This window comes from Berghia stephanieae, chromosome 9, assembly GCF_034508935.2.
Source record: "Berghia stephanieae isolate SIO BIC M18660-M18661 chromosome 9, UCSD_Bste_1.3, whole genome shotgun sequence".
Classification (NCBI taxonomy): Eukaryota; Metazoa; Mollusca; class Gastropoda; order Nudibranchia; family Aeolidiidae; genus Berghia; species Berghia stephanieae.
The window spans coordinates 8,733,760-8,759,475 of NC_088368.1; the positions used below are offsets into that span (position 1 = coordinate 8,733,760).

Sequence of the window (25,716 nt, forward strand, 5' to 3'; positions counted from 1 at the left end):
TGATAAGCCATCCAAGCAAAGTCATGCTCCGAATAATCCGTAACAGAATGAAATCTAGAACAGAAGAAGGCAGGATTCAGAACAGGAAAAGTACCGTGGAGCAAATATTTAACAGTAGGGTACTCACAGAGAAAGGCCTTAAGCACCAGCGTTCGCTGTACCATAATTTTATAGACTTCAGGAAGGCATTTGACAGAGTCTGGCATGATGGTCTTTGGAATGTGATGAAGAAATATAATCTTGAAGAAGGGCTCATCCAGACAATAGAGGCATCGTATGGCAGGTCAAACAGAACAGTCCTGGTAAATGGCCAATTAGGAACTCATTTCAACACTACTGTAGGAGTCAGACAGGGCTGCATATTATCTCCGATGCTATTCAACATATTCCTTGAAAGAATCATGCAAGATGTGCTGGAGGGTTACCACACCTCGATATCCATCGGCGGCCGCCCGTTGTCTAATTGAAGATTTGTGGACGATATTGACCTACTGGCAGGCACAGAACCAGAACTACAAGACTTGACCAACCGTCTAGCTGAATGTGCATCGCAATACGGAATGGAAATAAGTACTGAAAAGTCACAAATCTTGGTGAACAGCAACACAAACATCACAGTGGGAAATGAAAAATTAAAAGAGGTCACGACATTCAAATATCTAGGTGTGACACTAAGCAAAGATGGAACTAACACAATTGAAATTCGAAAGAGAATTGCAATGGCAACATCAGTGATGACTAAATTAACAAAGATTTGGAAAAGTAGCATGAGTCTTAATGTAAAGGTCAAACTGTATAAATCACTGGTGTTGTTAACCTTGTTATACGGATGCAAAAAGCCTGGGCACTTACAATGGATCCACAACGGCACATAGGGGCGTTTGAAAGCAAGTGCTATAGAAGACTGCTACGCTCAAACGAAGACGTCCTGGAAGAAATAGAAGCTCGGGCAGGCCCACAAGAACCTCTTCTAGTGACTGTGAAGCGCAGAAAACTGTCCTGGTTTGGACACCATGCTCGACGCGATAGCCTGAGCAGGACAGTCCTACAGGGCACAGTCGAAGACCAGCGCAGAAGAGGGCACCAAAGGAAGATGTGGCTGGACAATATAAAAAAATGGACAGAGATGTCGGTTCCGGAGCTGCTACAAAGGGCTAGCAACAGGCAGGCATGGAGGAAGACTGTAACTTCTGCTTCACGCAAGTCCCCCCAACGACCATCCGGTCATGGGATTGAGTGAGTTCCATTTTGAGTCAGATGACAGCTTGAAGAAGAGGGGGTGGGGCTTAATTTGTAATGACTTACATGAAATCATATAATTGAATCTTCTTGTTTGAGCTGCAACCTCAAGCTATTTAGGACATGTCACTAGTTATCACAACCCCTTGTGGTCAATTGTCAGCTACTAAACTCCCCTCCCCTTTTTCTTTGGGTTCACTCACATTGTTTATTGTCTCAAAAGACCCCACCCTCCCTCCCATTCCCAATGAATACACGATAAAACAAACCTCTCTCTCTCTCTCTCTCTCTCTCTCTCTTCCTCCCCCCCTCTCTCTCTCTCTCTCTCTTTTTAAAAAAAAAATATATCTCTCTCTATCCGTCTCTTTCGCTCTGTGTTTGTTACTGACTTTCTCTCTCTCTCTCTCTCTCTCTCTCTCTCTCTCTCTCTCTCTCTCTCTCTCTCTCTCTCTCTCTAATGTAAACAACAACGCGACAGAAAGTGGCAGTGTTCTTAGTGCAAGGGAAGTAACCGTGGATGGTAAATGCGTGACGTCATCGGCATACTCTCTATAGATAGAATGAAGTTGAATCACTCGGGTCTTTGTTTTTGTTTTTTGCCATCCACATTTTTGAGGAATTCTCAATTAACTGTAACAGACTCTAAAAGTTCATGGTGACACATAGTTTTGTGTGTAACATTGAACGTGCATAGTCTTTTAAAATACAGTTTAGTGAGAATTATTCGTAAACTTGGATGGCAAAAAACAATAACAAAGACCTGAGTGACGTCATCTTTGTTCTATCTATAGATAGAATGAAGTTGACGTCACTCTGGTCTTTGATTGAAATATTTGATTGAAATATGAACTTATCTGGCATATTCTGAAACACAATGCCAAAACAGACTATTTGATAGAATTTAGTTAGAATTAATTACAAAAATGGCTGTCTAAAAACCATAACAAATAGCTGCGTGACTATTTTTCAGTTTGGCCGAAAAACTTTTACTGCAAATTAATATGGATCGATTGAAATAATCATTTCCTTGTCAAAACGAGCTAAAGTTTGAGCTTTAGATTTATAATAAGTTAGGGGTAATTTTATTTGATTGATTCTTTATCTAGTTATATTTCTGGCCAAAATGAAAGAAAGTGTTTTGTCAGAGTATGTCAATAATCTTCTCTCTGGTTGTCACAATAACAAAAAATAACATATCATCTATGACGTGACATCAATTGTGCTTTTTGATAGATTTTGGAGATGTACAAAGAGTATATATATATATACATATATATATATATATAATATATATATATAAATATATATATATATATATATTTCATTGTACATCTAAAAAAAAAAGAAATATATATATATATATATATATATATATATATATATATATATATATTGAATCGTGTTGGATACAAATATGGTACGAATAGTGCCCGACATGTAGCAATGGAGCGAATTATGTCTTCAACAAGCAACAACACACAACAAACCACACTCATGTAACACACAGTCCTGACGATGGCTAAAAAGGCCTGAAACATCGATGTAGACTGACTCCAACATTGTGGTAAAGATTAAAATAATATATATATATATATATATATATATATATATATATATATATATATATATATATATATAATATTACTTGTTTCTTTATTTACTTATATACTTTTAAATCTAATTACCTGCATATCGACACAAGCCACATAACATTTATTTTTTCCTCACAGGTCCCTTGTCCGAGATCGACGATTATCCATTCAATGCGCAGCTTGACGACAACTACAATTTAAAGTGGCAGTTTAACTCCTCCCACATCATGTTCAAAATCAAAGTAAAAACAAACGGTAATTATTGTGTTATTTTTCCAAGCAATTATCATTATGAAAGAATGTCATACCGTCTGACAACCCAATTCATTTCTGGGCTCTTTGTTGTAATGGAAATAGAAAAAAACTGACGCAAAATATTGTCCATTACAGTAATGTTAAACTAGGCCCATAATCGGGTTCGGATGTCAGACCTACATATATGTACACGTCGAATGTAACCTATCGACTTAATCGAGTATTACATTGGTGTGTAAACAGTGTCAAAAACTGAACGTTACATTAAGTTAGGAGCACCAGAAATAACAAATTTTAGTTTTTTAAACTTTATAGAAAGATATGAATTCTCTTAAGCAAAACAAAACAAAAAGAACCAAAATACGCGCGAAAAAACAAACTAAATAATAATAATAATAATAATAATAATAATAATAATAATAATAATAATAAATATAATAATAATAAAATAATAATAATAAATAATAATAATAATAATAATAATAATAATAATAATTAATAATAATAATAATAATAATAAAAACCCAACAACAACACATAAACAAACTTAACCCAGTCTCAAATATTGGATTAAAATGTCCATTCTTCGTCTCCAAATCATCCCGATATAATACTGGTTAGAGGTTGATCTATACATCTCTCTTTAACTCTGCTCTTTCTTGAAACTTGACCAGTTAGTACATTCTCACTAATACACCTTACAATTGTCTCTCTTAAACTCCCTCTTCCTCTGTCTCTCTCTCTCTCTCTCTCTCTCTCTCTCTCTCTCTGTCTTTCTTTCTCTCTCTCTCTCTCTCTCTCTCTCTCTCTCTCTCTCTCTCTCACTCTCTCTCGTACCTTCAATTTCTCTCATTCCCACCTATATTTATTTATTTATTTATTTATTTATTTATTCATCCATTTAATTAGTTATCTATTTTATTCTTATTTATTCAGATATTCATTTTTAATTCATATTTATGTAGTATAATCTGTTTATTCATAAATGCTTTTTGTCTTTTCATTAATTCATTTATTCTCTATTGGTCTTTAATTAGGTTATGTCGGATTTGGCATCTCTGAAAACGGTGCTATGTTCCCATCAGACATTGTTATTGCCTGGGTGTCCGGTGGCAAGGTACACTTTCATGTAAGTCTGCTTATTTTAAAAGACCCATTTGATAACGTTGTATATCGTTAATTTTATTGTAATTGTTGCTGTTCTTGTTGTTATTATTATTATTATTATTATTATTATTATTATTATTATTATTATTATTATTATTATTATCATTTACTACTACTACTACTACTACTACTACTACTACTACTACTACTACTACTACTACTACTACTACTACTACTACTACTACTACAACTACTATTACTACTACTACTAATACTACTACTACTACCACTACTACTACTACTACTACCACTACTACTACTACTACTACTACTACTACTACTACTACTACTACTACTACTACTACTACTACTACTACTACTACTACTATATTATTATTATTATTATTATTATTATTTATTATTTTATTATTATTATTAATATAATAATAATAATAATAATAATAATAATAATAATAATAATAATAATAATAATAATAATGATAATAATGATAATAATAATAATAATAATAATAATAATAATATAATAATAATAATAATAATAATAATAATAATAATAATAATAATAATAATAATAATAATAATAATAATAATATACACATTCAATGAGTAGTTAAAATGATTGATATTAATTCACCTATTTAGGATCGCCATGGCACCGCTAGAGCAGTACCCAAGATAGACAAACAACAAGACTGGCAACTACTGGATTTCAAGAGAGAAGACAGCCAGTATAACACATTGACTGTCATTCGTAAATTGAATACATGTGATGACGAAGAAGACATACCTATTATGGTAAGAAAATAACATTATCACCAATATTATCACTACACATTTCTGATCACCGTTACCTTCACCTTCCATCACCACCACCACCATCACCATCATTATTATTATTATCATCATCATCACCATCATCATCATCATCATCATCATCATCATTAGAATTCACCAACCTGTAATGAATTCTGTGACCTTTCTTTTGATTAAGGTGGCCTCAAAATTTTCCAAAAAATCTGAGGCTTATGACTTTTGGCGGATAAGTTTGGGGTTATTCAATAGATATTTTGAGTACATGTTTTCTAGTCGAATGAAAATAAGTGAGAGTAAGACAGAGTACATTATATTACTCTTGATCACTCTGACAAATATTAAAAGTCATCATTAAAAAAACAAAATCTTCGACAGAAAGGGACAACCAGAATTATCTACTCTTACAATGACAAAGTGCCAAATTCCGATGACAGCATACCTTACCACGGGCCCAAGACAAGGGGTACCAAGTCCCTTTTGCTATTAGATCCACCACTGGCCGAAAGACATTTCGTCAAGATGCCGGATGACGTCATGACAATGGATCTTCTCAATTCCAATGTAAGAATTTTGTTTTTTAAAAAATAACGTTTGTTTAACTCGCCCTTTCGTGCCATAAATTAGTGTGCTGAATGTCATAAAATAAATGACTCTTTTATTCTTTTTTTTATTTTTTATTTTGATATGCGAAACACACTTCTACCTTGCCACACTTTTTCTGACGCAGGTCAATGGAAAGTTACAAATACCAAAACAATCTTTAAAAACATTGAGGAGTTATTCAATTTGGCGACATTCACCCTACAAATCACGCGCACGCCGGTCACGTTAGATGTTATTTTTACCTATAAGTTTTGTAGCCATTACCTATCCTGTATTTTTACTGTTTCATTGTTGTTTTGGTAAGTACTCTCAAATAATTAATAAAGTTGTCAATTAAAATAAGCCCTTATTTGCGTTTGGTTATCAGACCAGCACATGTGTGCACGTGGATCGCTATCTTTGAGAGGCGTGTTTTGAACAGTGTCAGAACTCCGAAAGACGTTCTTGCAAGAATTATAGTGTATACAAGAAGAACAATGATAGTGCAACGTGCAGCATTTTATGCAAAGTTGAGTCCGCTTTCTATCACCGTATTCAGGTGTAAAATGTGTATCTTGTCGAGAACGGCATTGTCTATGCGAAAAAGGTAATAGCGCCTCATGGGTTTTGTGTATATTTCTAAATGTTAAGTATTGTTACTTTATGCACAATAAGTAGGTATTGCTCAACATTAAAAACGCAATATTTTGTTATTTTGATTTTTCTATTGTTTAATAATATCACTGTCTTAATTTTACATTGTCTTTTACAGTATTCTGTTCCTGGCAAGGACACCACATACATGTGTAGGCTGATTCAACTTCCACGACCTCTAGATGGAAAACATCACCTCATTAGGGTAGGAAAATAATAAAGTCAACTTGTATTTGAGCCATATGCAAACAAATGTATAACTATAATAAAATGCAATAGAAGCTTCGTTGTGACTTACATAGACCTTAACAAAGCCGTCCTCTCATCTTTTATTCAAACAAAAGGTCACATAAAAAACATTTAAAAAAAACAACAACAACAACAACAATAACAATAACAACAAAACCCTGTTTGCTGCTATATTTTTAATCTATCAAGTCGTACATTAATTTTTTGTAATAAAACATTTATTTTTTGACTTAGAATCATGAAACCCAGAGATGATAAAAATGCGCATTTGGCTCAAGAATAAGTGTCAATTTGACCTAATCACCCATACGCGACCATTTGTCCTGTGACGGCCAAGGGAGCGTTCACATATTACGTCATCAGCTAGGGGGGGGAGGGGGGGTCTACCAAATGTTGACATGTGTTGACATGGGGGAGGGGGGGGGGGGGGCAGACCCAAGATGATGTCATCAAAACATAGGCAAATTAAGCCTATTTCAAAGTTTGTTCCTTTCAAAACAGCTAAAGATAAATTGCTATGATGAGTATTGCCCATCTCTCAAGAAACAAGATGGGAAAGGGGTATCACTTCTCAAAAGGCGAACTTGCCCTAAATGTTCATTGTATCACTCCTCGATCACAGCAATGAAAGACCATTCACGAAAATGAAGCATACAAGAAGAACAGCAAATGGGAGAAAGTGATGACGATGAAGATGAAATTGATGATACTATTTATAGTACATTGCCAGAGGTCTAAGGCAGAAACATTTTTGAATCAATTAATTTTATGTTTGGAAATTGAAACAGAAATTCATTCCACTAAAAGACTAATATGCTATAAAATAATTTGCCTCCTATACTATTTTAAATTACACTTTCTGACATTCTTTAAATAGCACCTGCACCAAGTAGCCTAATTTAAATAATGTTTGTTAGATTTTATCTTTGCAAATTTAAATTTTATGTCCCCATTGTATCGTAAAACATAAATTATCAACAGTTTCTGAAATTAATAAAATGTCTGAATGTGTTTTATCAAACGTTGATAATCAATGTTTATGGTTTGAAAAATGAATAATAAATATTGTGAAATTAAAGTTATCTTTTAGTTTTTATTAAATTAGATGACGTCATCATCTGTTGGGGGAGGGGGGGGGGGGTCAGGTCAATGATGACAAGTGATGACTTGGGGGAGGGGGGGGGGGCGGTCTAAAAAGGGCAAATTTTTGATGACGTAATATGTGAACGCTCCCCAAGTTATCACACAATACAAGCAATGGGACTGATATCGATCCAAGGTGTAGTCGAGATCTTTTTTTCTGATCCCCATTATCCACCCGGAAATGGCTTGGTGCGTTAGTTCTGACTGAGAGTACTTTGCCATAGACTAGCGTACTATCCAAGAGATATGGAGCAATTGTTAATGTCATTGTAACGCTATAGAAACTAGAATAAACTCCAGCTTAAAGGACGGTTTATGTATTTTCTTTAAAAGATTTTAAAATTACCTATATCTGGCGGTTTTAATCATCCTGTATCGTCATTCTAAGATTAAGAAAAACATTTTTGGTGAAAAAAAAAAATCCATTATTTGTATTGATACCCGTTTTGCGTCCTGATTCGGGGGTCTGACACCAAACAGTATAACAATCTTGTGACAAATTGTTCGCAAAAAAAACCAAAAAAAAAAAACGAATTAAGGAATAACCTCCACATTCTTCCCTCTTGTCAACATTGTAGCATTTAGTGTCACCATACGGAGATGTTACAGCTTTAGCTTATGAGTTTTGTATAAGAACATTACAAAGTTGGGAATCAAAGTTATATGACAGAATTGATGTTAAAAATTTATAATTTGGATTATAAGCCAAAATACATATTACATACCCTAACAAAAGAATCTCTCTATGGTGACATAATGCATTATCTCTGTAGTAACTCTGGAAATTTTCAGACAATTTCATGGAACAGAATCTGAGAAATATTTGACACAGTAACCATACCCCTAGAAAAAATGACCTAATGACAAAATAGCAAATAGCTTTCTGATAGTTTTCCACACTATTCTTACTACAAATACCCTTTTCGGTCATGTTTTTCGTGCCTCTATGGTCTATTTTGAGGAGTTTCAGTTTGACAATATTATTTCTAAGATAATAAAATATCGTTTTTCACCAAAATCTCAAAATCAATTTTTAGAAGGATCTTCCTTATCATTAGACCCAAACCGCTCCATAATGGGACTAAATGCCCTCAAAGACGTTTCTTACACCAACAATTTTACAGAACATTTTGAGTTGAAATGCATGGGGATAAACCATGTTTATGTAAAATGTATCAATAGGGCAGAGAAGTTGTAATGTTACACATTATACTATTCCGGTTGCAAACTCATTGGAAGTGCGTGCATAATCCGTCCTTCAGAGGACTTATAATGAATAGATTACATATTGAATCATCAGGCGGCATAACTGTTTTAGTAGCAGGATGTATAGGCAGATTCACAGGGACGTAAAAGGGCAAGGATGGATGTTCTTTATTGATGACCAACAAAGATGTAGGCTAGAAAATAAGATGCCATCACTCTGAAACCAGAAGATCAATTACACAAGGTATTTATGCAGTCCTCCGAAAGACTGGTTTCACACTTCTAAAGAGATTGGAACCAGTTTTTTGACATCACAATTTTGTTCCCTTTTCCCCATCTTACTCCATCTCCGTTTAGTGATCTCTCATTATATGCTCAGGTTGACCCAGTGATACAGGAAGGCCACGAAAAGCTGGTACATCACATGCTTGTGTATACCTGTAGCAAACCATTGCCAGACGCCGTATTGGACAAGCCTTATGAGTGCTACAAAAACGAGCCCAAGGTGGCGCAGCAGGCTTGCCTTTATACTCTACTTGCATGGGCTATTGGGGGAACAGTAAGTGATTTCTTCATAAATAATATTAACATCAGCGTTATCGTCGCCATCATCGTCACCCATATCATCGTCGTTATCATTATCATCATCATCATCATCATCATCATCATCATCATCATCATCATCATCAACAACAACACCATTATAATCATCATTACCAGCAGTATCAGCAGCAGCATAATCATCATCATCATCATCATCATCATCATCATCATCATCATCATCATCATCATCATCATCATCATTGAGTAGTTTTCGTTGTAATGGATCGATTTTGAAATAAAATATTTCAAGACACAATGAATAAAACTGTGCTTTGTCAGGTTAAGGCCGACACTAACTACTATGATTCATTTGCAATGCATGTGGCTTTTAGGAAGTCCCAATAGCTCAATGGGCAGACTACTCGCTTTACACGCCAAGGACCGATATCAATTCCGGATGAAGAGATTTTTTTATGGCCCCACCAGAAGTGCTTGGGTATCTGGGTCTGTTAGATGTGTCAAAAAGTACTTTGCGATAGACCATCGCTCTTTCCAAAGGGTACCAAGACGCAATTGCTGTTCTCGGTTTAACAGTAGCCGGGACAAATTTCGGCTTCATGAGCCTTAAGGCTTTGGAAATCGCCTTTGGACCTGTAGATCCAGGGTTCCATTCCTGCTTTGAGCTGTGCAAAGTTCAGTCCTTGGAAAATGCTCTTAACTAACATTCTCCCATCGTACTCAGGAGTAAAATGAGTACTTGGTCATTAAAAGCGCTGTCTACGTCGAAAGAGAATTGTAATGTCGCCTTTCAAGTGTTATGTCTCGTCTAACATGTTAATTTTTGCTGTTGGCTTGGGAACCACTTGTTAAGCACTTTGACACCGTTTAATGAAGATTGTGCTATGTAAATGATCAGGTTTCTAAAATAAACCTTTTCAGAGCTTTACGTATCCATCAAACGCCGGTCAGTCCATGGGTGCCCCTGATGATCCAGTATACTTCAAGGTGGAGACACATTTCGATAACTTCCTTGAAAGAAGTGGTGAGATCTCATAGAAATAGCAAGATATAACAGTAATGCCTTACTCTAGTGTATCAAATATAGCAAGTGTGTGCGCGCGCGCGCGCGCGTGTGTGTGTGTGTGTGTGTGGGTGGGTGGGTGGGGGGAGGGGGGGGGGGTGGGGGTCGATATTTGAAGGACGAGTTTACTGGCCAAATTTTAAAATTTCATGCACCTCCAGAATACGGCATTAAGTGGTTAACAACACTGTCTTTGTCGAGAAAATTCATGTCTCCTATATGGGAATTATTGAAGTTGGCTAGAGATCCCTTGTAAAGGGCGTTGGGCACATTTAGTGGATATTGGGCCCATGGAGCCGGAGGTTATCCTGGTGTCTATAGCGTGAGACGGACAATAGCAATTGCTTGTTAATTGTTATCCTTTGGATAGGACACTAGTCTATCCTAACGTACTTTCCACCAGATCTAACCGATCAGCTACCCATTCACTGTTGGGTGGACAGGGGGCCCAGAAAAATCTCGACTGCACCTGGAATTGATCACGGTCCCTTTGCGTGTGAAGCTAGTGATCTACCAAGTGAGCTATCGGGACCCCCTTGATTAATGGATATTGCTCTATATAAATGGTCAAGTTTACCTAATAATGTTGTTTTTTTTAAATATTTTGTTATTTTCAGATTACGTAGACAACTCGGGCTTTCGTTTGTTTCTGACAAAGCAGCTAAGAGAGCATGACGTTGGAACATTGCTTGTGGGGGCATTGAACGATAACAATCTCATCGTCCCTCCACACTACAGCAGCTTTTTGACCAGGGGTTATTGCCTACCGAAGTGTCTTGACAAAGTAAATTATACAGTGTTCTACTTAAGGTCTTTCCCTGATTTCAAAGACGTATTATTCTTAAAAGGTTATAGATAGTATACAAGTTCTTATAACTATGACAACAAGTTCTTCAAATGTTGTGATGTATAAAATAAGTCTGAATGAAAAATGAGAATATGTTGACGATTTTCCAATAGTTGATTAGCAGAGAGTTAAACATCTGAATTATTCTGACATTACACTAATTCGATAGGATAGACCATAAAATACAGAGTGTCTATAAATTATTTCCTTGATTTCAGAGACTCATTATTCTAAAACCTTCCTATTCTTCTATTTTAAAAAAAATTGAGCTTTATATAGGGCAATATCCACTAAATGTGCTCAAAGCGCTTTACAAGGGGTCCCTGGTCAACAGCAACATTTAACATGTTGGACGGGACATGACGCCTGTTAGAAGATATTACAATTTTTCGGACAAAGACAACGCTGTTAACGGCCGGTACTCATTTTACACCTGAGTACGGTGAGAGAATGTGAGTAAAGAGCCTTTTCCAAGGACTCAACCATGCGCCTAGCGCTAGGCTCGAACCCAGTACCTTCCGATCCGAAAGCGAGTGTCATACCACTAGACCACATAGCCTTCTTCTTTTCGTTAGTTCCCCCTCAAATTGCCTTCATGTCTGAATGTCCATTTGGTGAAGGAACGCCGTGTCTTCCTAAGCTCTGCCATGGTAGCCTATACAGTTTCTTCTGTAGAGCTGTGGTACCAGGTCAAAAATCACCCTCTTTCTGTTGCATACTTTAGGCGGGTCTGGAGTATCTGTCTTCTTCTTCTTTTTCTTAGTTCCGCCTCATAATGTCGTCATATTTGAATGTCCAATTGGTGGAGGAACACCGTATCTTCCTCAGCTCTGCCATGGGCATATACAGTTTATTCTGTAGAGCTGTAGTACCAGGCCAAACATCCTTTCTTGCTACTTTCGGCAGATCTGGAGTAAATGGGTGTCTTCTTCTTCTTCTTCTTCTTCTTCTTCTTCTTCTTCTTCTTCTTCTTCTTCTTCTTCTTCTTCTTCTTCTTCTTCTTCTTCACCACAATGACATATGCCAAAGAAGCAGATAAGAATTTTAACTATGAGTATTCAAACCGTCGTGCACGTACGTGCAAGTTGATTCAAATCCATTAATCAATCAAGTGATGCTAGGTCTGTGACAGGTAATGACAATCATGGCATCGTCGCTTCATCAGTGGGGGCCGCTTGGCTCAGCTTTACTGTACGGTATTTGCTTCGCACCCGAAAGGTATTGAGTTCGACTACCCGCCTCGTTGTGTGGCCTTGAGCAAGTCACCTCGCCCTAGCTCAATTTATGGTTCGCGTTTGGGTTATTCCAGTCTTCTCTTGGAATAGACCCTAAAGACAAATTTCCACTCGGGGATGAATAAAGGGAATTTATTTATTTATTTCCACCTATTCAACATGAGCGCGTTGTGGAGCCCGACATCGCAGAGCATCTAGTCGAGCGTTGCGATACGATGAAGCTTCCGGGCGGGTTCGCGACCGCACTCGAATGCGTCGAGGAATCTGCGGTCTGGATAGATCATCATAACACGGTACTGTAACGCCATTAGAAGCTGCTGCCAATTCTCCCTGTTCTATGACCACTTCTCTCCAGAAAGGCCCTGGGACAGAAACATACTTTGTACGCTGTTTGGCTCTGCTTCTTTTGCTATAAGTTGCCTTTTCTAAAAATATTGCCGAAAAAAATTATTTGCCTTTTTCTTATACTTCCTCGTTAGTCACCTATACTTTCTAAGATATATCTGCAGCCCAAAACCTTCTTCTTTGTTGATGCTCTCAAATCCCTATAGCATATGGGAGGACTTTCCATATAGAAAGCTTTTAATACAGGTTAATTTCAATAATTCTATTTTTCAGTATACCTAGCTTTCAATTATTCAAAAGCCTCTCTAGTAATGATAATTCTTCTATTCGCCTCATTGATAGCTTTTCAAGGGGGGGGGGGGGGGGGGCATGCTAAAAATAATTCTAGCCATTTTTCTTAAATGAGATCAAGGAAAAAAATTGAATTTTACAGATATGGCTCTTGTCAAATGTATTTTTATAACATTTTGGAGTTCTCCTTGCGACAGGAATTTATAGCAAAATCGTTAGCTTTTTCGAGTTATGTTGATAAAATAGTTTTGCCTCATTGGTATTCTTCTTTTTTTCTGTTTCCTTTTATGTCAACTATTAATCAATTTATTTGTTTTTTTTTTTTATTTAACCGGTCTTATTTTATCTATATCAAATATTCCTATTACCCGACGTGACTTATTTGCAGGTCTGATAACCAAATTCCTTATGGGTCCATTGTTGTAATGGACATCTAAAAAAGACTCAAAACATTGTCCATTACACCCATTTTAAACTGGGCCAATAAGTGGGTTCGGATGTCAGAACTGCATATATGTACACGTCGCTCTTACCCCTTCTGTATTATTGCAGTCTCTTGGAAATCAAGAATTAAGAGTCTTTGCCAACCTTCTCCACTCTCATCTTATGGGAAGAAAGATGGCGACAAGGATTGTCCGAGATGGTGTAGAGTTACCGCCCATTGTGAAGGACGATCATTACGATTTTGATTATCAGGAGACTCGAGTTCTTCCAAAGGAAAGAGTTATCAAGAAGGTAACTTTCACTTTTGTACTCTTCGAATATTAAGATTAATTATTAATTTATTATTATTATTATATTATATTAATATTATTATATTGTATATTATATTTATTAATTATTATTATTATTATATATTTTATTATTATTATTATTATTATTATTATTATTATATATTATTATTATTATTATTATTATTATATTATATTATTATTATTATTATTATTATTATTATTATTATTATTATTATTATTATTATTATTTTATTTTATTATTATTTATTATTATTTTATTATTATTATTATTATTATTATTATTATTTTATTTTATTATTATTATTATTATTATTATATATTATTATTATTATTATTATTATTATTATTATATTAATTATTATTATTTATTATTCATTATTATTTATTATTTTATTATTCTTACTTATTATTATACTTATTTTATTTTATTATTATTATTTTATTATTATTATTATTATTATTATATATACTACTATATTATACTACATATACTACTACTATACTACTACTACTACTACTAACTATACTACATACTACTACTACTACTACTACTACTACTACTACTACTACATACACACTACTACTACAACTACTAACTCAACAACAACAACAACAACAACTACTACTACTACTATACTACTACATACTACTACTACTACTTACTACTACTACTATACTACTAACTACTACTACTACTACTATACTACTACTACTACTACTATCACTGCTGCTACTGACTACTACTACTACTACTACTACTACTACTACTACTACTACTACTACTTTCTACTACTACTACTATACTACACTACTACTACTACTACTCCTATACTACTACTACTACTACTACTACTACTACTACTACTACTACTACTACTATACTATATATTATTATTATTATTATTATTATTATTATTATTATTATATTATTATTAATTATTATTATTATTATTATTATTATTATTATTATTATTATTATTATTATTATTATTATTATATTATTATTATATTATTATCATCATATTATTATTATATTATTATTATTTTATTATTATTATTATTATTATTATTATTATTATTATTATTTATTATTATTATTATTATTATTATTATTATTATTATTATTATTATTATTATTATTATTATTATTATTATTATTATTATTATTATTGTTTTTTGTTGTTGTTATTATTGTCCTGATCATTTTAACAGTGTTAGTTTTATGCGCTACTGTGTCAGAATTTTGTGATATATGCTCACAAGCTAAAATGTTTACCATTCCAGCTGGTAGACATGTACTATAGTAGGGAACAAACGTGTGGTGTCAAAATAATTGTTTCCAATCTCCCTGGAGGACTGCGTAATAGGCTTCAACAGTCATGACGTCACTTCCCTCGTAATGACGCATGGTAACTTAGTAACTGGCTCTAAACTATCGGAACAATGGCGGACGCCCTTATGAAATATTTTTTCCGACAAGCATAGAAGTGTATCCAGGGGAGAAAAACATTACAAATATGATCATGTTTTGTCTTTTATACATTCTGATCACATGACATATGAAATGTTCTAGCCAGCATGAAGAATAAAAAGTACCCATTTTCTTTGTTTAGAACCAGGCTGCTCGCCGTTGCTAGGCGACGTGACATCAGACTAGTGAATCCAATTAACTTGTGAAACTGATCCTCTGGTTTCAGAGTGATGGCATCTTATTTTCCAGCCTAAATAAATGCTGGTCGTCAATAAAGATCATCCATCCTCGTTCTTGTACGCACCATAAATTTGTCTTTAGGGTCTGTTCCAAGGGAAGACTGGAATAACCGAGGCGACAGTCGCAGAGCAGCGCCGTAAAGTGAGCTAGGGCGAGGTGACTTACTCAAGGCCACACAATGAGGAGGTAGTCGAACTCGGTACCTGTTATGTACGAAGCAAAGACCGTACTGCTTAGCCACGTTGCCCCTAATTCTTTCCTATTATTATCTATTATATTATTATTATTATTATTATTATTATTTATTATTATTATTAATTATTATTATATTATTATTATTTATTATTATTATTATTATTATATTATTATATATTATTTATTATTATATTCATTATTATTATATTATTATTATTATTATTATTATATTATTAGTATTAGTTATATTATATTATTAGTATTAATTATTATTATTATTATATTATTATTATTATTATTATTATTATTATTATTATTATTATTATAGTATTATTATTATATTATTATTATTATTATTATTATTATTATTATTATTATTAGTTATAGTATTATTATATTATTAATATTATATTATTATTATTATTATTAATTATTATATTATATTATTTTTCATTATTATTAATGGCTCGGAAGGACAACTTTTTATTATTAAGCGGGTATAACAATATTTTACTTAAACACATACCATCGACAGTAAGACCTGTGCAGTTTGCTTAGTTTATTAACTAATAACTATTTGGGCTGTCCGAGGGGTCTGGTTATGTTCCTTTCCCTACAAGTTTATACATGTGTAATTTGCTTTGGTTGACAATAAACTGCCATCGTTTACTGAATTATAACTGTTCGGACTGTCCGAATCAGGTCAAGGGGCGTAGTTATATTCCCTTTAAATACGCGTTTATTGAAGCCAATGTCTCACGTTATGCGTGTGATTTTGAATAATATTATGCTCGCAAAATTCAGCAATGCTTAAAATGTACATCGTGAAATTTGACTCTCGTTAATGCTTATTTTTTATATTTTCAAGGGGGACTTGCTGATAACCGATTGCTATTATGACTCGTCAAAAAGAACTTCTGTCTCATACGTGAGTAACAGTCATCATCATCATCATCATCATCATCATCATCATCATCATCATCATCATCATCATTGTCATTGTCATTTAACATTAGACCAAAAACATAACGGTAGGACTTAATTTTCAGGACGTGAAGTGAAACGAGCTTTATGTTCAATTTCGTCACGCGAAAACAGTGTATACAGGACAATAAAACAAATAAACATAACAAACATCTCCGATCTTTGGTTACAAATTTGGCTCCCGAATGCTCAGTTGGTAGAGCACTCGCTTCACATGCAAAGGGACCGAGATCGATTCCATATGAAGTCCAGATAATTTTTTATGACCCCGCTCCCTCTGTCTACTCAGCAGTGATTGGATAACAGTGTCTGATAGATGGCAGAAAGTACTTTGTGAAAAACTGGCGTTCTATTCAAAGGCTATCAAACAATTGCTATTGTCCGTTTCACGTTAACTCACTCAATCCTAGAGATTTTTGCTACTTTTCAAAATTGGAAAAAGTACATACATAGTGTTATTCAACTACCATTAACATGTAAAACTAAAAACATTAGCTTTGATACTGCGCCTATAACTTGTCTCAGAAAAATGTAATAAATAGGCATGGGGTACAAGTAACCCCGGGTATAGTACGGATATAGTCGGTGTTTGGGTTGAGTGAGTTAAACTCCGACACTATGGGTCGAATGGCCCTGGAAGACTAATTTGGCTATAAATTGAATTGAAATGCCGGCATCCCGAGTATACAATGAGCCACATTTTCAAGTTGAATAGAACTTTGAACTGATAAATGTGAGAGAGAGGGGTGCACTTAATAAAATACCGGATGGTGCCGTAAGTGCTGTTGAACTCATGAGTTTAGAAGAGACCAAAATAAATAGATTAAAAAAAAATACATAAATAAAAATAGATAAATAAATGAATAAATAAATAAATAAATAAATGTATTAATTAATTCACAAATAAATTCATAAATGTATAAAGACCACAGAACTACAATAAAATATGATCATATTATTTGACTTTTTAAACAGCGTGACGTACCTATCTGCTTTACCTACTGCCGTACTCTGGAAAAATCCATATTTTTAAAAAATTGGCCAGAAAACTCGTCCTTCAAATATCGATCGATTTAAATAACCCTTATCTTGGCAAAACTCTCAAACCTGGGACTTTGAGAAAGGCTGTTTGATTAACAAAAACTTCGTCTACTCATTAAATTAGCTACTATTATGACAAATTTCAAAAATCATCTTTATAATAATATAACCCACAGGGTGGTTTCAGCTCAAGGGAAGAAATGTGTTTGTCATTCCTGTTTTATTACCCCAAAATAGATCCTCACATCTGTTTTACAAGGTACGTTAAGAATAATATAAAGGGTTTTGTATTAAGATACGTTAAGAATATATTATTTGATATTGCAATTTAATTAGATTTAATTTGTTTAATATGTGCAATATGTCTTAATAAAAGATCTCCCTATTGCGCTGCACTTATCTCGAAGAATACTGACAATGCGATTTTTACTGCTTGAAGAAAATTAATTAACAATAGTCTAATGCGACGTGTACATATATTCTAGTTCTGACATCCGATCATCCTTATGGGTTTAGTTTAAAATTGTTGTAATGGATACTATTTTGTGTCATTTCTTGAGGTTTCCGTTATAATAAAGAGCCCATAAGGAATTGGGTTATCAGACCTGCAAATAAGTGCGCGTCGGTCTGATGGAATGACAGCTTCAATTTAATCAATGGAGACAGATCATGTGGACGTTTGTCAACAAATCATTATGAATGACACACAAAAAGATGAATGAGAGATGGGAGGATGGCTATACTATATATGACTAGTGTTTTTCATTGCTCTTATTTCGCAATTCTTTATAGAATTATGGGACAATTATAATGATGATGATGATGATGATGATGATGATGATGATGATGATGATGATAATGATGATGATGATGATGATGACGATGACGACGATGATGATGATAATGATTTGTGATAATAAAAACGATGACATTTGAAACGCTCCTGATAGCTTCATTGTTGTATGTTGCAGATTGGAATACAAAAAAGACAACAAAACCATGTACCCCGATGGCATTGAATCGTACATCAATAGCACGGACTGGACTCTTGAGAGCAACCGAAAAGAATTCGTGGAAAATATTCGGAAGTCTGATATTGTGGAACAATGTTTTGTTAAAGACGACGTAAGTTTTAAACCACAAAATATGACCCATCGCCCCAGATCGATACCATGTCTTGGTGGTTTATAAATAAAAATATAAATATACATATATTCCCATTATTCATCCCATTAAACTAATGAAGAAGTATTAGAGCAAGCTGAAACTAAAAGGCTATTAATTCGTACAATAAGAAAAAGACAAATGCAATTTTTAGGACACCTAAATCGACATAAATGTATTGAACATCTTGCTCTCACAGGAAAGATAGAAGGTAAAAAGAGTAAAGGTAGACCAAGAAAAACATATTTGCATAGTTTGAACAGCTGGGTGACAAAGAAAGAGAAGAGTAATATTAGTTTTCTGAGGTTATCTGATCAAAGAGATGAATGGCGTATCATGATCACCGATGTCTGGCACAGACTTGGTACTTGAAGAAGATTCATCCCATAGGGGAAATTTGTCTCTAGGGTCTATTCCAAGGGAAGACTGAAATAACCTAGGTGTAAGCCGCAAATTGAGCTAGGGCGAGGTGACTTGCTCAAGGCCACTCAGCGCAGCCACTGGTGATCGAACTATGTACCTTTCGGGTACGAAGCAAAGACTGTACCGCTGAGCCACGTTGTCCCATATTAAATGCTTAAAATTTAAATTGTTGATTCAAAAATATGACACTTAAATAAAAACTTTAACATTTCTAAAGAACAATATCCACTAACGTGCGCAAAGCGTTTACAAGGGATCCTTAGCCAACAGCAACATTTAACATGTAGGATGAGGCATAATGCCTACTAGGCGATTATATTATAATTTCTCTTCGGACAGAGACAACGCTGTTTACGGCCAGGTACTAATTTTACACCTTAGTACGGCGAGAGAATGTGAGTAAAGAGCCTTTTCCAAGAACTCAAATCCCATAATTGGGACGGGTAGCCTCTGTGGTGTAATGGTTGCACATCTGACCAGTAATCAGGAGGTCTGAGGTTCGATCCACAGTAATGACAGATTGATTTTTTTTTTTTAATTAGTATTTTTCTTTCTTGATTTGATGGCACTGTTTTATACACACTTTTTCAGATCTTTACGGCTCCAAAAAGCAATCAAATAATATTGTGTGCGCTCAGTTCAATGTGTCATCCAAGTTTAATATGAAGGCTTTTTATGACCGATTTTTACACCATTAAACTCACAAAATAAGCAGTAACTACACTGTTTAGATTTTTAAAAAAAAGTATGCCCTACCGCGCGGCATCGTTAGATGTTTCCTAGGCATTCTATGAAGGAATGTAGGTAATCCATCAAGCAAACTTCTAATGTAAACAGGAATCACCAATGCTTTCCACAATGATCAGATTCTGGATTAATAATCTTGTCCATGGGGAAAAAATGAAAGTGCCTGAAACTAGACTCGGATCACAGTGCAATGCATTAGAACCACTCAGCCACCTTGTACCTCTGCTAATACTGAATAACATCTCATAAAATAGATAACATTGTGCATTCCCATGTTTACTTCACAAGGTTATATATATATATATATATATATATATATATATATATATATATATATATATATATATATTCTCTCAGCAGGAAACAAATTTCGTTTCGATGCAGTTTAAATTACAGATATCAGTAAGCCGCCTTTTAAGAGATGAAGTGGCATTAGTACAATATTCCTCACGAAGTGAAGCCATGAACTCATTCATAACACATGAGTTAAGTTGGTAGGATAATTGATATAAGGCTCGTTGATATAAATTGCCTTACCCTGACAAGGACACAAGGTCGGGGCCAGATTTATAGTGGTCGTTGACATCCTTCCGATAAATGACCTCGCTCGACTTTGCTTCATATGTCGATATATCGATTATAATATGCAATACATGTTAAATTTTCTTGCAGATCAATCAATGGCCATCAACTCAGCCCAAGAAGTTCAAACTTTACGTGCCTAAAGACACATGCCATGATGGTGGAAACGGTGGACTGGTTTCAGCCCTATCCAACCAAGCACTCGTCTTTTTTTCTGTCTTTATCGCCTCTATCGTAAAGTGGAAATACGCTGGAGAGAGGAATTAATTTGTTGTTTTTCTAAAAAAAAAAACAACTGTTTGTCTAAGAAGCAAATAATGAAATTAATGTTGCTGCATTATTTACATATCAAACTATTATTCTGTCCCCTCAGTTTTTCGCGGCCGCAAATTTCACCCTTGACCGCAAAAAACCGCAAATTTTTATTTGGCCGCAAAAAAGCCGCAATTTTCGCCGTTTTTAGGCTAAATTGACGATCTTTTGTTTTAAAAAAACAACAAAAGCTATGAAAATTGTGAAAAGACGGCGACTTTCAATGCTAGCATCCAAAATTGGCACTAAATAACGGACATGATTTTTTCCATGTTTTTCATTCAAAAACCCATTAGGCCTATATTGAAATATAAAGCAATAATAATAATGCTCAAAATTGGATAGTAAGTAGAGAATACAAATTTAATGTGCCCCCATTGGAAAATGAATTTTGTTTCTCTTTCCTTGTGAATACTTATTTTTTTCCTCTCCTTAATCAGTTTTTCAAATTTTGAATTTTTTTTTTTTATGCGATTGTCCACTTTGATTTCCTAAATTTTAAGAAGCTAAATAGTTAATAAAATATTTTGATTACTTCCTTCTTTTTTTACTTACTTACTTACTATGGCTATTATTATTATTATTATTATTATTATTATTATTATTATTATTATTATTATTATTATTATTATTATTATTATTATTATTATTATTATTATTATCATTATTATTATTATTATTATTATTATTATTATTATTATTATTATTATTATTTTATTATTATTATTATTATTATTATTATTATTATTATTATTATTATTATTATTATTATTATTATATATTATTATTATTATTTGAAACCATCCAAAATGTAAATGAATTCATGTTGACATGTTGTGACATCAATATTCTACAAAATGCCCCATTTGTGATAATTTTTACCGTACATGTTGTTTTAATTGTTTGATTTCTGTAAAACTAGAGGCAAATTTTTGGCAAATTTTGCTATTTTGATGGCAAATTTTACCATTTTTAATGGCAAATTTTGGCGTTTGAAATGACAAAAAACCGCGGGGACAGATTATTGGAGATGGTGAAAGACATATTTTAAACATCTCCCTAAAAGGAAAAATATGGAAATATTAAAAAGAATAGCACAATGTTTGACAAATGAATTGGGCTGCACAAATGTGTGAATCCTAAAGTCGGAAGGTCCTCCATAGAATAGACTCAAACCTTGAATTTTAAAATTAAAAGGCCTTGCATTTTGAAAGAGATTGTGCAGATAAGTCCGACAGGAGCTGATGATAGTGACAGGCCTCAGGTAGATTTGTAGATGACATGCGATTAGAGGCCAATAACAGTGGCTTTTCCATTTCAAGATTCAATATTACGACATTAAAGTGTGTGTGCGGAAGGGGGGTGGGGTGGAAAATGTTAGAGTGGTGTAAGACCAGGGGCGGGTGGGGGGAGAGAAGTCCCAAAAAAGGAGGAGTAAAAATAGTCCCTAAAAGTGCCCAAAATACGTTATACAAGAGGACCAAAGCCAAAGCAACATTTAATATGGAGGGCGAGTTCTGACGATTAAGACTGGGGGAAAATGGATTGGTGTTTTATCGGCGTCATGTCTTGTTCTACATATTAAATGTTGCGTTTGGCTTTGGACTGCTTGTAAAGTGCTTTGAGCACATTTTGGGGTCGTTCTTACACCTCTTTTGGGACTTTCTCTCCCCTTCCGTTTCTTATACATTTTTTTCCAGTCCGCTACACTTTTTCTTTTGCACGTGACTTCGGTGCGAAAATATGAGTAATGACCGTTATTAAATGACTCAAATTTGAGGCGCCTCCTGTGGGATTCGAACCCGGGACCAACATGCCAGAAACCAGGTGTCTGTGCTACTCGACCAAAAAAAAAGCCGCTCAATCTAAAAAAATATATATGTCACAAAATCTGATGTTTTCATAATACTACATATTACTATTAACAATGTACCATGTCAAAATTATGCTTATATCCAGAATAAGAAAATATTATACATTAAAATGAAATTTATGTCTATTCCATTTCATTATTAAGCGGAACGATTATATAGAAAAAAAATCCGTTTTTCGGGAATGTGTAGCACATAAGCGGAGTGTGCGATTAATCAATATGCGTATAACCTATACTATAAGCGGAGTGAACTGTATTATTCTTCGAGTTTCAAGCAGCAACATTATCTTATCTCCCACAACTCTTATCTACAGTGATTTAAGAATCACCCATGCTTTGTATGCTGATGCCATTGTCAAATAAAGTCAATGAACCCGATTTAAAAAAATGTGTATGTTAATATTACTATTATTTTTTTCTTAGGTGGTATTGAAACTGACAGAGGTAGTAGAAGATCCATCAAGGGATAGAAAAGCGCTCTCGTTCTCTTTACTCTCCTCTCTCTCTATATATGCGTATGTGTGTATGTAAATATAACGTAAAACAAGATACAAAGACCTTAGTATAAAGCCAAACAATGTGACCGTTGACCGCAATCGATTTCAACAGGAGATTATGCCCTAAATTGAAAACCTTTGTTTTTATATTTTCTATGGATTTTATGAGGCATGTCGCACAAAATAATTAAGCGTCGCTACAAAATACGATGTGAGTCGCTGTGGCGCAAATAATAAGGTCTTGGACTCACAGTATCCCTTAAATTTGATCTCAGGGTTCGAGTCCGCTTGTAGGCACTTGGACACGATATTATTCCCTGAAGAAAGGTACATTGAAACCACTTTGCCAAGCAATCGGTGAATGGGTTGCTGAGACTGTAAGATTTAGCAAATGAAAAGAATACACATTTTACGACCGATCAGCGTCCTATCCAAACAGATCATTATTCTCCACTAAACGATAAGGTCTATGGCTTTACAGACGAAGATGATATCCAAGCTAAAGAGTAAGCATAATATAATATACATACACCATCTACAGGCATCAAAGAATTTTTTTTGACTCGCTCAGGGTGTCAAACAATACGAGGAAAAGTGTAAGAGTGTGTGTTGTCAAAAAGGGTAAGATTTATGAGGAAATTGAACAACTCGAATTTTCTTGTTAGAAAATTGCGAGATACCCAAGTTATTGCCTGTGCAAAATTAAAATCGTCATGTTTTTTTTATTGTTTTTTTTTATAGCATTTTAGGATTTTTGTTTATAATCTACAAACGATAAAAGTAAGGACGATATTGTAGTTCTAAACCAACAAGTAATACTACAAAATAACTGTTAAGATGTAGCTGGTGAAAATTTTGCAGAATGTATGTTGTTTCTTTGTTTGTTTGTTGTTTTTAAGGGTTTTACGGCGCTTGCAACACATTTAGGTTATATCAGCGCCAGTAAAAAGGAAGAAAATGGGATCGTAAAAAGTTCTAGAATTACAATTTAAGCACCCAAGAGAACGTAAGACAAAGGGGAACTGGGAACAAATAGGGATCAGATGTAGATTCCAAAAGCATACCACCAATCACCAATGTACTTAGTTTGAGATCACCTTTAAGTCTCATCCGTACACAAGCACAAAATCCAACAAGAAGGAATACACTCAGATGCTTACATTACATTATACATTAAAAATAAATATAATAATACATAACAGAGAGATGATTTACAAGGAAAAAAATATCATCTCTCAAAACAATAGCTATGCATTTGACTGTTTCCCTCCCAGCCAGGGCTCAGGTCAGGGCCAGGACAAAACCAAGTAATCTCATTACAAGACAAAGACAGAAAGCATGTTGGAAAACAGACATAAGGGGATAGAAGACACAGTATGGACCCCCCTGCCCGCAATGGGAGGTCAGGATCCCCACCCAGGCAGAATGTATAAACTATTTCTTACACTTACAGGATCAGGGATAAAGAATGATGGATTCTATAGTAAAACGTTGCCCACTTTGCACAATTAAAATTAAATCATAAATATCATAAAGGAAAAGCATACGACCGCAAAGAGGTAGGTAAAGCCTACAAATATGTGCATTTTTGGCCTTTGCTTTGCAGCTCTGATTGTTCATAAAGGAAACAGTATAGTAATGTAGATTCCAATAGCGATTTTTCTATCCATGTATAGTAGAGCATGACCATAGCGGCACCCGCTACAGCGGGACCTTACACAAACCCCGCTTTTTTTTTACGACCTTACGGGTCAAGGAAAGGCCCGAACTTGCTTACAGCGGGAAAAATTGAGCGACTCAGCGAGTGACGTAGACTGGGCTCTCTCCCGCCACCCATGACTAACACACACGCCTCCGTCTGCCATTACGCTCGTGTCTTCACACACACCTCTCGTGTCTACCCGCACTTCTTTTGCCGCTCGCTCTATTTCTTTATATATGCGTTGATTGGTCAGTCTTGCGATGATTAATTAAGTTGGGCAACCTGATTTAAAAGAGATGCGTTACACAAGATGAATGACGCCGTGTGTAAAGCCCTTGACCAATTAGAGAGAAGAGGCTTGTGCGCACGCGGTGGTGTGTACATTTTAATCCAGATCCGCCCTATTATTACTATTACTGAACTATTTTGGCCACACGACTCGCCACGAATCATTAGAAAAGCGCATTCTGCAGACAAGGGTAGACGGCAAGAGAGGAAGAGGTAGACCAACAAGAAGCTGGGAACAA

At 34.6% G+C, this 25,716-nt stretch overlaps 1 protein-coding gene across 2 annotated transcripts in view; it reads left to right on the forward strand.

The window, feature by feature from the left end:
- Positions 1-23,378, forward strand: part of LOC144979618 (DBH-like monooxygenase protein 1 homolog) — a 52,376-nt gene extending 28,998 nt beyond the window's left edge. For both annotated transcript variants that reach the window (XM_078926417.1, XM_078926416.1), the window contains exons 3-15: positions 2,970-3,086; positions 4,124-4,215; positions 4,857-5,009; positions 5,403-5,588; positions 6,382-6,468; positions 9,241-9,420; positions 10,344-10,446; positions 11,103-11,269; positions 13,756-13,938; positions 16,733-16,792; positions 18,066-18,148; positions 18,861-19,014; positions 20,896-23,378. In XM_078926417.1, coding sequence (XP_078782543.1) covers positions 2,970-3,086; positions 4,124-4,215; positions 4,857-5,009; positions 5,403-5,588; positions 6,382-6,468; positions 9,241-9,420; positions 10,344-10,446; positions 11,103-11,269; positions 13,756-13,938; positions 16,733-16,792; positions 18,066-18,148; positions 18,861-19,014; positions 20,896-21,072 — 1,742 coding nt within the window. In that variant the 3' untranslated portion in view covers positions 21,073-23,378. The remainder of the gene's footprint in view (positions 1-2,969; positions 3,087-4,123; positions 4,216-4,856; positions 5,010-5,402; positions 5,589-6,381; positions 6,469-9,240; positions 9,421-10,343; positions 10,447-11,102; positions 11,270-13,755; positions 13,939-16,732; positions 16,793-18,065; positions 18,149-18,860; positions 19,015-20,895) is intronic.
- Positions 23,379-25,716: the final 2,338 nt, after the last annotated feature.